The 16455-nt window shown below is 40.4% G+C and overlaps 1 protein-coding gene across 2 annotated transcripts in view; it reads left to right on the forward strand.

Moving 5' to 3' along the window:
- Nucleotides 1-976: 976 nt before the first annotated feature.
- Nucleotides 977-16455, forward strand: part of AASS (aminoadipate-semialdehyde synthase) — a 65133-nt gene continuing 49654 nt past the window's right edge. The window contains exons 1-3 of one of the 2 annotated variants that reach the window (XM_086691404.1): nucleotides 977-1135; nucleotides 8970-9194; nucleotides 13619-13795. In XM_086691404.1, the coding sequence (XP_086547530.1) occupies nucleotides 998-1135; nucleotides 8970-9194; nucleotides 13619-13795 (540 nt within the window). In that variant the 5' untranslated portion in view covers nucleotides 977-997. The remainder of the gene's footprint in view (nucleotides 1136-8969; nucleotides 9195-13618; nucleotides 13796-16455) is intronic. The other variant, XM_025929608.2, reaches the window with a different exon arrangement.

A 16455-nucleotide genomic window follows, 5' to 3' on the forward strand; every position in this document is an offset into this window, starting at 1 on the left:
GGTTTGGGTAAGAGAGATAGTAGAGGGATTTTAAAGGATGGAGTCAACCCCAGGGGTAAGGTTGACAGACTACAGGAAGAATTGAAACAGATTTGGTGTTCTGGCCCAGTGGTGATAAGGAAGCTGGTGATATCAAGAATGGAACTGGGAAACAGCACGAAGGAAAGGCTTTAGAGGAGTGATTAGGAATATGATTTTGGGTATGTAAAGTTAAAGATACAGAGGACAGTCTCAGTCTGCAGAAAAGACTTTAATTTTCTCTGCACTTGAGTACAAGTAGAGTTTATAAGAATGTTCTAAGCTCTAGATTGTTGATACAAGAGTTTCGTGCTGGGTATGAGAAAAGTGTAAGTATTGGAGAAAGTTATAAAAACGGGAGGGAAAATTACTCTTTGACCATTGACTCCCTAGGAGGACCACAGATGAGCATCTGGCATTTCTTCAGTGTCTAGTGCTGAGGCTAGTCTTTATGAAATGCATTTTCCCCTGTCCCTTTAAGGCCATTCAAGACTTTTTAAGAATAGCAGACTTCGTCATATACACATAGATTCTTAATATTCATGGGATACACTACACTTAATTTCCTAGTCTCAGCTTGTTGGACTCTTCAACTGTTCTAAGAATTGTCACTTGGCTTCATCGGCTTATTATGAAGCTGTGAAAATGCTTTGAGAAGTGTATATCGCTAAACAAACGTAATACACGTGGGCTTGCAACTTTTTTCCAGCAGGTACACACATCTATTTAGTGTATAATGTCCGGACTGTTTTCGTCCTTCAGTGTCTCCGCCTGTCCTTTCTACGGACAGTTACAAAGTCCTGGGAGAACGTGATGCCCCCAGCTAAGGACGCACGCAGGTCAGAGATCTAGAAGGCAGAAGGATTTTCGGGGAGGAGCAGGGGCAGGGCATGACCTAGCACCTGGCAGCGCCGCCGATTGGCGGAGCAGAAGGTTGTTCCCTCAGGGCGGCTGCTGATTGGCTGTGGGAGGAAGAGGCATGACGTCCTCAGAAGTTGAGCAAACACCTCCTCCTCCCGGCTCCCATCCCAATTTCTGCTGGGAGTTCGGAGCCTACCCAGTCCGGAGCTGGGGGCTCGGAGGCGGCAGGACCGGTCGGCACAGCAGAGAGGACAAGGTGAGGAGGCCGCCCGAAGGGGCTGGGCCGACGGGCGGTGGGCTCAGCCAGCGAGTTGCACTTGGAGGTCGCCGGCGAGGCTCCGACTGTCCTCGGAGAGGGGCGGGCGAGCTCGGCCTCCCCAACCCTGCGCCGCGGGCGACCTGGCGACTCCGCGGAACCCGGCCGTTGCCGGGACGGGCGAGGGAGAGGGTGGCGAGCGTTTGGGCCTCCCTTGCGAGCGTTTCCCTTGGAGCGGGGAAGGGCTGTGGGCGCCGTACTGGAATTTCTGAAAAGGAAAGGGAAGGGGTGGCAATTAGAATTTCTTTTCTTTTCTTTATTTTATTCTTCTTTCTTCTTCTTCTTCTTCTTCTTCTTCTTCTTCTTCTTCTTCTTCCTGGCGGGGGAAGGGAGGGCTGTTGCTGGGGAGTAAAGGATAGGCGTTGAAGTTGTAGAAGGAACACCCTGTTAATTTTCCGACTCTGCGCTTATTTATCAGGTGGTTGGCTGGCTGCAGTGTGTGGTTGATGGAGACTGTGGGGGGCAATTCTCTCCCTTACCCCCAGCTTTCTTTGTGTGTGGTTGTCCTTTCCATCTCTGGCCTGCTTAGCCAAACTCTGATCATAAACTTCTCACCCAGACCATCTTGGGCTGGCCATTCTCTTTAGGTAGGGCCCCCTCAGCAAACTGCCGTCCCCAGGCTACTCTCTAATGGATCTAGAAGGCATGAGAAAGTTAAACTCCCAAGACCCTGTGGGGCTGTGAGTCCAGGGTGAGCACTTCAGCGAGGAAGGAGCGCAGGCAGACCACCATTTGTTACCTACTCTGCTTGATTGAGTTGGGCTAAATGCCCTGACAACTTCCAGAAGAGATGTGCTTTTCAGACACTGATTTTAGGGGAGTGGGGTGAAGTGTGGGAGAAGAAGGGAAGGGGAGAGCGAGTGTCTAGTAACCTGAACAAAGGTGAACATTTTTTGATATTGTGAGCCATCAGTTATCAGAATGTGGGTAAGGTGTAGCTGTGATTATGCCGATGTAGCTACTCATGGGACCCAAGTATTGACCCCGGTGGTAGCTTTCACATACTTGATAGCAAAAACAAACAAACAAACAAAAAAACAAAAAAACCCACCAAGAGCACTTTGCATGGATGCCTGTATGTCTCTCTCTGTGTCTACTTTGTCACCTGCGCTGCCCTCCCCCTTTCTCTCGATAACAAATAGTGAATCTAGGGGTACATGACCTTCTGGCACTGTCTGCTTGTGGCCATTCTGTGAAGTGAGTTAGGAGGACAAAGATCTAGGCCAGCTTTCCCTAGTGACACTCCCGTTCTCCAGACAATCGTATTTGTTGTCAGTCTCACTTGTTACTGGTGACATCATCAGAACTTTGATTTATTTGCGATGGAATCCTCTCTCCCACCCCCAAATAAGACTTTATGTAAGCCTTAACAGACCTTGGCTCAGGATTTTGGAAGTGATCTTCGGTATGTATGCAGTGCCCATTTAACAGAAGTTTACATTTTTCGAAATATTATCTTGTTAATTGTCTCATAGAAACAACATTGCAAACAGTGGCAAGTTTCCTTGGTAAGATCACAAAAAAAATTCTATGGAATTAATGGAATCACAGAAATGGTATATTTCGCATGGGAAATAACAACATTATTACCCTTTTCATCTAATCTAAGATGCTATCAATTATAAAATGCATTCCTCGGGGCGCCTGGGTGGCGCAGTCGGTTAGGCGTCCGACTTCAGCCAGGTCACGATCTCGCGGTCCGTGAGTTCGAGCCCCGCGTCAGGCTCTGGGCTGATGGCTCAGAGCCTGGAGCCTGTTTCCGACTCTGTGTCTCCCTCTCTCTCTGCCCCTCCCCCGTTCATGCTCTGTCTCTCTCTGTCCCAAAAATAAATAAACGTTGAAAAAAAAAATTTTTAAATGCATTCCTCTTTCAGGGATGCTAAAATGTGAAAAAAATGGATCATAAATTTAATGAAATGCTGTATTTAAATTATTTATCTTGAACACCCATGCCTGCAGAGTGAAGAGAGGGCTTACTGGGCTCTGTTTTGTTTTCCTTGAAAAATATAAAGAAGGGAGGGGGGATCAATGTGGAGTCCTCGTGAAGGCCTCACTACAGTGTGACAAAGATGACAGAAAGGTAGTGTTTTCTGTGAGTGGTGTGGTTGTGTTCACCTTTGAGGTGGAAGCAGGCTTGGAGCCTTTTTCTGTTCTTGACATTTATTGAGTGTTAACAGCATGCGAGACAGTACTCAGTATTTAACTCATATGAGTTCAGATAAACTTCACAATAGCCCTGAGATGTAGATATCAATACGAATCCATTTTGCAGATGAGACACAAATAGGTCAAGTTATGTACCAAGGTCACAGAGTAAGCATTTACAGTTTAGCAAAGAGACAGACAAGCAGATAAACATTTTGGATTAGAGTCCAACTTAAAATGAACTTTGCATTCCATCTCAATGATACTAAATTTGTGGGCTAAAGACCAGAAGAGTCATGGATCTTAGATCTTTGGATGACTTTGAGAAGCTGCTTGAAAAAATGAATATTCCTAGACCAGATTAATTAATATTAGATTCCCCCTGCCCCAAGTCTACTGTTTTTTGTTTGTTTGTTTGTTCATTTGTTTGTTAACATAGCGTTAACAGTTTTATAAAAGGTTTCGTGTGGAAGCATGACAAGAGTGTACCTACGCAAGGGGAAGTGAAAGTATGGAGGATGGTGTTGTTGCATGCCCAAGCCTCGTTCTAGCAAGCCTTGGGGTTGGGAGGTATTTGGATTAGTTCTAAGCCATCACCAGGTGTCCTATTAATTTGGAACTCTTTCGGGCCTCTCCAGGATTATTATGGTCTGGATACCAAATATGTAGTGTGGGCCAAGACTCTTGGCCATGGAGCTGTGGTTCTCTGCCCTTGTAGGTGGCTTTTTGTCAGATATAATTTTCTATGCATACATCTCACAAAATCTTCTTTGGTTCATTCATGTGATTTAGGATGATGATCTTTTATTTCATAGTAACTGAAAGAAAATGGTGGGATATGTATGGAATGCCAGGCTTGCCCTGTCTATCTATCTATCTATCTATCTATCTATCTATCTATCTATCTATCCATCCATCCTGTCATCTAATCACCATTTTCCTTTTCACTTCTCTTGAAAAGGTTAGAAAATACTAAGGACATTTTAGCATGTCCTCCCTCTGCCCCTTTCTCATGTGTACATTGCAAAGATAGAGAATTTAGAAGTTAAAAGAAGTTCTTAAGTCTTCCCCCCATTGAAAGATGGAAAGAGAAGTAAGGTGGTATCACAGAGTATGTTCTATTGCTACGTCCAGCCACTTAATCTTCCTCCTAACACAGTACATGTCTGTGTAATTCACTATAATACTCCCATAAGTGTTTAGAGTCATTTCAAATTCCTGATTGATCCTAGGTAAGTAAAAACATTTATCTTAGTGCAGATCCGATTTTATAAAAACAGAGAGAAGAATCTTTTAAATTTCATTTTTATGGTATTTGGAACATTGGTCTTTCATATGTTGAAGGAAAGACTGTTTAGAAATTGTCAGGAGAAGAGTCTTATTTCCCTCCACTGCCTATGTGACACTTCTCTTTCTACCCCGTATTCCTCTTCTCCTGTTCCTCCTCCTTATTCTTCTGACTCTTCCTTTGTCTTCTCCTCTCATTTTCTTGCTTTCCCACATTCTCCTTTCTCCTGCCACAGGCTGTCATTAGCACCTCGCACTGTCAAGTGAACTCACTAGAGCCAGTAGATAAGCCAGGGGTCTTCCTGCTTCGTTGCATTGAAAGCATTGTGAGAAATACACCTTACGTTTATTTCCTGTTATTCTTGGAAAAGCCACAAAACTCAGGACAGGGAAATCCAAAACAGCCCACCTGGGCATATCCATGAAATACCAGACCCTGCAGTGCCCTCCCTAAGAGCAATGAAGAAATCCTCACTGCTACAGATTTTTTTGATGACCTTAGGGTGAAATGAATGGTGGGCCTGGAAAGTTTCATGTTGAGACACAATTTCAAGGTTCAAGCAATTACTAACACAGTAATACCTGCTATAATTGAATCTTTTTTTTTTCCAAGCACCCAGAAACCTAGAATTTACCTTGGCAGTGACTCAGGAAGGGTTTTCGGTGGCACATGGGAAAGGGATCCACGGAAGCACCCCATCCTGGAGGGGAGAACTGATCATTTACTCTAGTAAAGTCGATGCCATATGGATCTCTTTTATTTCTGAAACGAGCTGGCAGCGGTAGCATGTGTCAGACCTACATGGTGTGGATCTGCAGGCTTTGACAAAGAGAAAATCCCAAGTATTAAATATTAACCCGGGAATCCTGCTTCTGCTTAAAAGCAACAACTCTAGTCGGACTCCAGTTCAGTTTTTCATCTGTAAAATAGAGATAATAACAGTTATCTAGTCATTAAGATTTTTGCAAGGAGGAAATGAAATAATGTCTATAAAGAGCTCAGCATAGTGCTTGGTACATAATGCTAAATCATTGCTAACTACTGTTGCATTTATTTAAAAGCAAAGCTACAGAAATTATGAGTTGAGAATTCCCTAGAAGAAGTGAAAGTGAAAGCAGCTTCCCAAATCAACTTCAGAGTGTCGCTCCCTGCTCCTTTCCTTTTCTAGCCTGCACGGAAAGTTCTGCCTTTGCAAACACATGTGTGTGTATGTCCGTGACTCTACACTGTATCCCCCACCCCAGACAAGGGAGGTGGGGAGGAAGGGGTGGGATGGTCACTGAGTGAGGGGAGGCTGCGATTATAAATCAAGTTTGGGACGAGGAGAGAGACTAACTTATCTGATTGTGTTCCCTCATATTGGCTCCAAGAATTGCTACTAAGAATAGTGGATGCAGGGTCATTTGGTCACCTATGGTGTGTGAAATAGAGCCCCTGCTCAGAAGATGGGACCATTTCTGGGCTCATCTGTGTGTTCAACAAACCTCACTTGTCTTTGGAATTGGTTTTATTTAAGAACATAGGGACTTCAGTTCTATGAGAGTTGCAGGTTTCCCTTTGTTTTGGGGAGAAGAAGTGTTGTGGGCTCGGGCTTGGGTTTGGGTCTAATACAATCTCTTTTAAAAACAAAACTATGAATAAACCAAAAATTAGATAGAATATATGGCAGTTTTGCTCATCAGTATTTTGGCCCAAGTAAAAGTTAGCCTGAGCTCTATCATCAGCGTGTTTGCTTGCTGTGGACATTGTTTTTCTTCCTGCCTTTCTTCTTTCTAAAGCTTCTTAGCTGATCTCCTTGCTGTTTGCTTTGTTCTTTTAGTCTGTTGTGTTGTGAGTTGACCTATAATTTTTCTATCTCAAGTGGCAAGTAGTTGCCCCCAGGAAATGCACTTGTATGCGCCACTGTTTAGACAAAACTTCCATCTGCAAAGTGAGTCTGATTTAGAGATTGCAGTCTGATGTAACAGAAATGTGTTCCATAAGAATTTTGATCTATGTCAGCAGTGATTGGTGGGAAATTTCTAGAAGGTGTGACATCATTTAGTCCCCATATTTTGATGCCATCCTTAAACATAAAATCATTGAAAGTAAATTGTCATCTGACATGACATTTGACTGCCAAGTATATGTAACCATTTGAAGAGGAACAGAGTATTGTTTGATATTTATGCTTTTATATAAAATTTGCTCTCTGCCGATGCATAGTAAGCCTCTCGTCAACATTTCTTGATTGAATAAATGAGTGGAATTATGCAATCTGGAATAGCAGTTAGAAAACTGGTTGAGATAGGTCTGGGTTTAATATAAAAGCAGGAGGAAGTGGTATGAAGAGGAAATCCTGAAAAGGGGAACAGCATGTTTATAGCAACAAAAGAGTCAGGGAGGGTTAAGACAGTGCTTCTTAAACTTTTAACAGCAATGGTGAAGAAACATGTTAGTTTTGTTGTCTTAAATTTCTAATCTGCCAGGACCAACACTTTCATAAAATTCAATAACAATGAATTACTGCAAAAATGATCATGTGATATAAATATTTACAAGTGCTTACTTCCTATTTCTACATAGCTCATACAGGACCTGTAAAAAGCAGTTCACTGACCTACAACAGGCTCCAAACACACTTTAAGTAGCACTAGTTTAAGGATTGGTCAGCGATAAAACTCGAAAGAGGTTGGAGCTGGATTGTCAAGAATCCTGCACATGATTATAGGATTCCAACCTTTATGCCATCAAAATTGGCACAAATTATCTTCCTGTACTTGCATTTTAGGTTAACATGCTTAAAACTTTTGTGCTGGACACATGGTTGATTAAACGTATATAGTAAAACCTTGGATTGCGAGTAACTTGTTCTGCGAGTGTTCCACAAGACGAGCAAACATTTCTAATACATTCTAACTTGATAAAAGAGTGATGTTTTGCAATATGAGTAGTATGCGGTACCGAATGCCACATGATCACAACTCTCTCTCTCTCTCTCTCTCTCTCTCTCTCTCTCTCTCGCTGCGGGGTTGTGGGTGATCGCCCCCCTCCCCCCATGCTCGAATGCTCAGTCTCAGGTCACGGTGTTTGGCAAAAATCAGTGATTTTCCAGAACATTGGAAGGTGCCCACAACTGGCACTAGTGTAGTTTTGTCACTTCAAAGCACCTATAGGCAGTCGTTTGCTTTTCCATACAAGAGTAAGCTTGGGAGTGCTTTGCTCCATTCTAGGTCCGGCTGCCTGCAGATAAAGACCCTTTCCTTTGCTGCCTTATTGCCAGTTATATTAAATACAGTATATGACAAGAGTTTATTAATACTGTACTGTAGTCAATATCCGTGTGAGCTTATACAATAGCCCCCATGCAGAAAAAGTTGAAAAGAAAGGCAATAAGAAGGAGATGATTACGGTGGACGTTAACAAGGAAATCATCGCGAAGTGTGAATGAGGTATGCAAGTGGCTGAAATTGCAAGATTTTATAAATCTAACATCTACATCTCACCTGCAGAGGACGAAGAGAAAAAGGCAGAGGAATCGGTCACTTCAAGTGAGATTAGGGAGATGTGTAAAATGTGGGAAACAGTGCAAAACTTTGTAGGAAAGAACCGCTCCCATAAGGCTGTAGCAGTGAGAGCTATGCACCTGTTTAACAAAGCAATGTCCCATTTCCGCGAAATCCTCAAAAGAAGGCAAAAGCAAGTGTCATTGGATAGGTTCCTCATTAAAGCTGCATGTAAAGAAAAAGATTCCATTGAGCTAACAGATAGCAGGGATTCCCTTAGTGATAGTGAAAGTTGTCCTACACAGTAACCCTCCTCTCTCTTGTCTCCCTCACACCAGATGCGAAAGTTTTCAAAGGTAAGTGCAGGTTAATTTGTTTATTTTTCTTTATATTTTGTATTTTCCTTATTATTTTGTACTATATTACAGTATTGTAATCATTTTTTAATAAGTGTTTTTGGATTGTGGAGCAAATCATCTGAGGTGCCTTTATTTTTTATGGGGAAATTTGCTTTGATATACACGTGCTTTGGATTATAAGCACGTTTCTGAAACGAATTCTGCTCTCCGGCCAAGGTTTTACTGTGTATAAAGAACGGTTTTGGCTTAGCAGATACTGGTTAGTGTCCCATAATTTGCTCAGTACTTTCTTATTTTGGAAATAAATAAAGTCACTGGTGGAAATTTGGGTTTGTTGAGTAAAGGAGCACTTTTTATCATCTAGGGTTCTCCTCCTCTCTCTTGTATCTGTTCCATCTGAGTTGGTTGGATTTTACAGCAGATTTCTCAGGAGACCAGAACTGATCTGTGAGCCCTCCTGCCTTTTATTGCGCTATTCTCTTATGGTGTCTTTTCAGTCACCAGGTTTCAAGATGCTACGAGTACAAAGGACCAAACTGGGCAGGCTGGGGCTCAGCTTGTACAAAGGGCTTCACCACAAGGCTGTGATGGCCCTGAGGCGGGAGGATGTGAACGCCTGGGAGCGGAGGGCACCCCTGGCCCCCCGGCACATCAAAGGGATCACCAACCTGGGGTACAAAGTCTTAATACAGCCTTCCAATCGGCGGGCCATTCACGACAAGGTAAACATTTCTAATTTTTTCAATGAAGGAGCATCAGAGTAAAAATAAAATGTTTGCTAGTGTCATGTAAATGCCACATGACAGTATTCCTTTCTCTTTCAGAATTTTTCCTTGGGTCCAGTATTCAGTCAATAAGTATTATTTTCACTCCATTGCATGCTTTCTCCAGCTGAGGGGTGGAGGGATTGCCTTTCGAAGGAGGTGGTGTCCTATAGTCATGTCTCCAGGTGTGACTCTAGTTCTGGGACTGGGGAGACTAAGGTCAATAAAAAACTGCCTTGCCTAGGAATAAATCACTTTCCTACATAACCATCATACCTAAGAAATTAATAATTCCATAATATCATTTCACATAGCCCATCTCAAATTCCCCATTGTCTCAATGGTCTTCACGATTTTTTTAAATTTTTATTAAAAATTCTTTTATTACATTTCTTTATTTTTGAGAGGCAGAGAGAGACAGAGCGCCAGCGGGGGAGGGGCAGAGAGAGAGGGAGACACAGAATCCGAAGCAGGCTCCATCCAGGCTCTGAGCTGTCAGCAGAGAGCCCGATGTGGGGCTGGACCTCAGGAACCAGGAGATCATGACCTGAGCCCAAGTCAGACGCTCAAGCGACTGAGCCACCCAGGCACCCCTATTTTTTTTTTAATTTTAATTGAGGCTTAATTAAGGTTCATTGCATTCATTGTTATGTCTCTTTTAGTTCTTTTAATCTAGAACAGCACACCTGTTTGATTTGTGGTATGGACTCTTTTTGAAGAGTCCAGGCTAGTTGACTTGTAGAATCATCTGCTTCTGGTTGTAATTAGTCTTGTTTTTATTCTGGTGTTTACATTCAGGTTAAACACTTTTGATATAAATGTGATATAAGTGATCTATGTTCTTCCCATTGGATCACATCAGAGACACAATATATCAGGTTGTCCCAAGGTTAGAAATTTGTGGTCACTTGGCGGAGGTGGTTACCACCAGATCTCTCCATTGTATAAGTACCTTTTTCCCTTTGTAATTACTGAGTCATCTGTGGGATGATATTTTGAGACCGGTGAATCTCCTGCTTGTGTCTCAACCACCTTTTGCTAAAGATGTTAGTTAGCATCCATTGATAATCTTTGCCTGAATCATTTTTTCCCGTGGAAGCTTGCAAAATGATGATTTTCTAATTTTATCACTCTTCTAAGTTATTTGCTGATATTCTTCTGCAGAAAACAGATTTCCTTTAGTTTTTCCTTTCTCTTCCACTCTTTTGAGTATCATTATGGATGTATGAGCCTTTTCCCTTGCTGATAATCTATTAACCATTTTCTTAAATGTCCAAATTATCCCAAATTTGAGATAGAGGGTCTCTTTAAGGGTGCTCCTATGTCTTTGGACATGAATCCATTTATTTTTGAGCTTTCTTGTTTCCTGCAGCAACATATGGTCTTAGCCTCACCTTGTGCTTTTTTGCCCCACACCTGGGATTAGCCATTTCATCAGGGAACCCTGATTTCTTTTAATATATAGAAACCAAGATCTGATATCTCGTGTTAGGTGTGCTTATTTTTACCGGGATAGTGTCGTTCTTAGCCCCTTTAGTGGACAAACTAAGAAATGCACAGATTACACATACCCATACACATATATATACATATAACATACATATAATACATACATACATATATAATATACATATACATATATTATTTAATCATGAGTTAATGCTGGTATTTCCATTAGAAATTTTAACAGTGCAGGTTTTTCTTACCTTTAAAAATTTATATTTGTATGTTTTCTCCAGCAGTGAACATTTTAATTCTTTATAACATTAATGCATGTTTTTTGCTCTATCCTATATTATACATAAAATAGTTTTGGAATCACAATACTAATATTACAACTAAGGATAAACCTATTAATGCTAGGGGAGTAGATCTTAACAGTTCTCATCACAAGAAAAAAATTCTGTAACTATGCATAGTGATGGATGTTAACAAGACTTATTGTGCTGATCATTTTGCAATACATAAAAATATCGATTATTATGTTATACACTTGAAACTAATATAATGTTGTATGTCACTTCTACCTCAATAAAAAAAATAAACCTATTAAATGGAGTTTAATTTTTTTAGTTGAAAATTATTTTTTGTTTTAGAATATATCTCACAACAAATATTCAGAGTGTTGTATTCAAGTTATATGAATTATACAATGTGTAGTTACACCATCGTTGTGATATACAGCTGGATTTATTTGTGTTTTTTCTATACATTTTAACAGTTGCTTTAATATCCTTTTTGATTTAATTATATTCTTAAAATAAGTGAAACATTTACAAGTTTCAAAGGTGAAAATGATGTACAGTGATATGCTGCAGAGAAGTCTTCCTCTTATCTTAATCCCTTAGATCCTCTTCCCACCCACTGCATAGGTTAGTATTGTCATTTCTCATCTTTTATTTCTATATTTCTGTCTGCAAAAATGTGCGTGCGTGCGTGTGTGTGTATTCTTATATAGAAGGTTGTATACTATACATACTGTATTGCACCTTATTTGTTTAGTCGACAACATACCCTGACACTCACTCCATGTCTGTTCATAGAGATCTGCTTCATTCTGTTTAATGGCTGTGCTATAATTATTCTGTTGTAATTACTCCATGATTTTTTTGTGATTTATTTAACCAGTCTGCTATAAATGGGTAAATAGATTATTTTCAAAGAAACAAGGTATGAATTATATGTTCATTCTTGTAGTGTCTTTCTTATAGCTTCCTTTGAAGTAGATTCCTAACTAGATTCATCTTCCTTTTATTCAACGGCCACTTTTGGTGCTCTTTTAATTCTGCCTGGATCATGCTGCTCCTTTTGTTTAGAAATCTGAAATGACTGTCTATTGCCTCCGTGTACTAGCTATTCAATCTCAGTTGAATGTATAAACCTCAGGTTTCCCATTGATAAAATGGCCACAATAATAGCACCCATCTCATGGGAGTTTTATGAAAATTAAATGAGATAATTCATGAAAAGAACTCAGTTAAAGCATGTACTAATTTATTAATAAATGATGATTTTTTTTATCCCATAAAGATCATATTCACCATGATAATACTTAGTTTACTTTTCCAAATTGATTTACCCACTATGCCCTTAATATCTCCTTATTTTCCAGGCTGCAAATTTGTATGTATTCCTTCAGTGCCTCTTACTGATATTACCATGTTGCATTTCCCACCTCCATCTTTCCAAATCCTACCTAGGCTTCAAGATTACTTTAAGTTTGCATATTTCCTTGGTAGTCTTACCCAGGAATTATCTCAGTATTCATTAAACTACTGTATCACTTAGGTTCTGCTGTGCACAATTCTTTTGAATTTGGTCTCATTTACTGTGCTCCTGACTTCTTTTTTACTATGTTTTGTTAGTGCCTTTACAGGAGGGGTGTTGTCTGCCTTTTTGTGTATCTTATCATCTCATCTGTAGCACAGTCAGCTGGACAGAATAGGGCAGTAATAAATACTAACTGAACCAAAAAAAAAAAAAAAAAAAGAAAGAAAGAAAGGAAAGGAAATATTGCAGATACATGTCTTTCTTTTAAAAATAACTGAGTAAGGGGTGCCTGGGTGGCTCAGTTGGTTAAATTTCCAACTCTCCATTTTGACTTAGGTCATGATCTCACAGCCATGACGTCCATGCCCAGTGTGGAGCCTGCTTAAGATTCTCTGTCTCTCCCTCTGTCCCCACCAACACTGCTCAGGCTGTCTCTCAAAAAACAAAACAAAACATGGGCGCCTGGGTGGCGCAGTCGGTTAAGCGTCCGACTTCAGCCAGGTCACGATCTCGCGGTCCGTGAGTTCGAGCCCCGCGTCGGGCTCTGGGCTGATGGCCCGGAGCCTGGAGCCTGCTTCCGATTCTGTGTCTCCCTCTCTCTCTGCCCCTTCCCCGTTCATGCTCTGTCTCTCTCTGTCCCAAAAATAAATAAACGTTGAAAAAAAAAAAATTTAAAAAAAAAAAAAAAAAAAAAAAAAAAAGAAAAAAAAAAAAAAAAACAAAACAAAACAAAAACAAACAAAAAAACCTGAGTAATAAATTACTATTTTGCATGTAGTGTTTCAGTGCATTGTTGATATAAATTATACATTTCACAAGTATTTTTAAATCATGTGTGTTAGTGGTTTGGATTAAACTATTAACGGGACTTAAATAAGAATAGGTGGTAAATTTTCTAATTGTTTTTTTTTTTTTTGCTACAAAAGTCAAGAGTATTAAATTGATCTTTAGCCAGAAAGTAAAAATATTAGAAGCAGTTGTTCTGTTATTTGTTCCAATGCATACAGAGTCTATGCCTTCAAAAGATTGTGCCTTTAATTGCTACACTTATTAAAGAAAATGTGAATACAAAAAATCAGGGAAATAACTTTTAACCAAAACTGCATTCCCAGGAATATGTTAAAGCTGGTGGCATTCTTCAGGAAGATATTTCTGAAGCTTGTCTAATTTTGGGAGTTAAAAGACCCCCGGAGGAAAAATTAATGTCTAAGAAGACTTATGCATTCTTCTCCCACACAATAAAGGCTCAGGAGGCCAACATGGGCTTGTTGGATGAGATTCTAAGAAAGGTAATTAGTGACCAGTAATCATAAATGTTAACACAGAAACAATATTTCTTTTTACTTTTAAATGTCAAGTGGGGTTTTAGTTTTCTTTCAGCATCTAGGGAATACATCATGTTATTCACCTCAGTAGGAAAGGTGGTCTATGAGTTAGTGCTAGAATGGCTCTGCTTCTTTTAGGGCTCCTCTGCTGTGCAAGTTTGGAATTTGTAATAAGAGAAACCAAACATATTTCATTCTTTTTGTATTTTCAAACAGAAAGAATGATAGAATTGTTCCCCCCAAACGATTAGCAGTCTATAAGGCCAATTGGTCAGATATTACCAAGTAGAATTTTATTGCTGAAAAGAGCCTCAGGAATCATATAATCCACTTCTGTCATTTTTCAGATGGAGCCCCGAGAGGCAAAGTGACTCAACTGAGGTTGCACAGCTCTGTAGGGCCAAACCTGGATTGGGGATTACTTTTACATTTATTAACATTCGTATAGGAAAAAAAAAATCAATTTTTGAGATACAAATACTATGGAAAAACTATCAGGTGTTTAAAATATAGAGTATTCATTCAACAAATATTTGCTTAGTGTCTGCAATGTGTCTGATACTGTTCACTGCAATGGCAATAAAGTAACTGTCTTTATAGAGCTTACATTCTAGGGGGAGGAGACAGATGATACATACATAAATAAGACATCTCATCTGTCACTTGGAGATATGTGTGATGGAGATAAATATGATACAGAAGGAGAAAAGGGGTGCTGGGCACCGCAGGTGGTGATAGTTTAAATCGGATGATCAGGGAAAGCCTCACTGCAAATTTGGCATTGAGCAAAAATTTGAAGGAGGTGAAGGATTAAGTCTTATCCATTGGAGAAGAGACTTCCAAGCAGAAAGCAGAGTAGTGCAAAGTCCTGAGGGTCTGGTTGAGCAGAGGGTTAGAGTAAATCATGCTCTGAAGTTCTTATTCAGCTTGCTGTGTGGATAATATCGGAGGTGGAAGGAGAAAATTGGCAAGATTGTTAGTCTAGATTAGTATGGGTGCCAGGTTACAAAAGACAGTGGCTCACATGAGGGAGGTGGAAATGGAGGTAGTGATACACAGATCAGTATTCAGTGTATTTTAGAGATCAGATCCTGCAGAAGTTACTGGTGAAATGAATGTGCAGTATGAGAGAAAGTGGCACTGGAGAGGAGTCCAAGGTTTTGGCCTGAGCAGTTTGAAGGTTGCCACAGACCGAGACGATGCTAGTGCAAGAGGAAGCAGGCTTGGGTGGGAGGATCAGGAGTTGAGTTCAGGGCCCGTTGAGTCCAATTTGTCCCTTAGACATTTAAGGAGATTTTAGATTTTAGACATTCAATTTTAAGGAGATACTGAGACGGCTGTTGATACGAGTTTGTAGCTCAGGAGGGTGGCTCCTCCTGAGACACATTTTGTGGTCAGAGACTTGATGGCATCTAAGAACATGAGACTGGATGAGGGTAGGTAGTGAGTGTGGGTAGAGAAGGCCAATGTCCAGGTCCTGGGGTAAGGATGTTAGAGCATTAGAAACGAGACTGGAATCTGCGAATAGGCAGAGGACAGGAGACTTCACAAACAGTAAAAGCCATAGAGGAAATGTGTTTCGTAAAGGCCTATGGCATACATTCCTACTAACTTCAAATATGCTAGACCTCGGCTAGTGAATTGCCAGTGGTTCTGAAGAACGAGTTCAAAAAAGTGATTAATGGAAATAATATTATAAGAGGAAGGTTTCACTTAAGTAGGTAAACTCCTTAAAAAGTACTTCAGAAATTTTGTTGTTATATGAACTTTTGTTCATTACAAGAGAATTAATAGAAGCAGAATAGGCATGGCTGCTTTTTGGCAACATTTTGTAACCAATTACTTAGAGTTGGATGAATCTTAAACATTCTGAAATTCAGGCACTTGGTAAAAATCATAAGGTATTTAAGGAAATATAATGGCTGTTTAAAGCATTCTATAATCACAGTGTGTCAATAGCTTTTAACCACGAATTGATAGGACATTCCTGAGAGGGAAGGTTCCCAAAGACAGGGAAGAATGTGGTTTTAGTGAAGCTGAGAAAGTGAAAAGCAGGCTGTATGTACTACTACTTTGTGAATAAAGCTTATTTGTAAAAGGATGGGGAGAGAGAAAAGAGGGAAGGAGGAAGGAAGGAAGGGAGAGAGAGAAAGAATGAGAGATTTGTGTGTACGGACTTGAGAGGGGTCGTTGTTATTTTTTAGGTAGGAAGGAGCAGTGTACACAGGGATGATGCAGGAAGAGAAAGTTCAAGAGCGGTCTGGGAGGACACGGGAAAAGCTGGGATCCAGTTCGCAGAGATTAGCCTTAGGAGGGACTTGCTTTCTTTGAGGCTAGAAGGATGGATATGGGGATGAATGGGGCTATAGATATATTCGTGGACGCTGCTGGCCTAGGAGAGGAATTGATGCCTTTCCTGTTTCATTAACTACCATCAAGGAGCACTAGGCACGCTGCTAGGACCATTCTTTCATCTCAAATCATGAACCTATTATTGGTTTGTGACCCAGCATTTTCTAAATAGTTCATGGTGCACCTAATGGTAACTCATAAAGTCTAGTGAAGACATATTTTATAAGAGGAAGAAATGTGAAAATTTACTTGCTCGTATATGTGCTTACTCA

The sequence above is a fragment of the Puma concolor genome, chromosome A2, assembly GCF_028749965.1.
Source record: "Puma concolor isolate L17-30 chromosome A2, mPumCon1.1.hap2, whole genome shotgun sequence".
Taxonomy (NCBI): domain Eukaryota; kingdom Metazoa; phylum Chordata; class Mammalia; order Carnivora; family Felidae; genus Puma; species Puma concolor.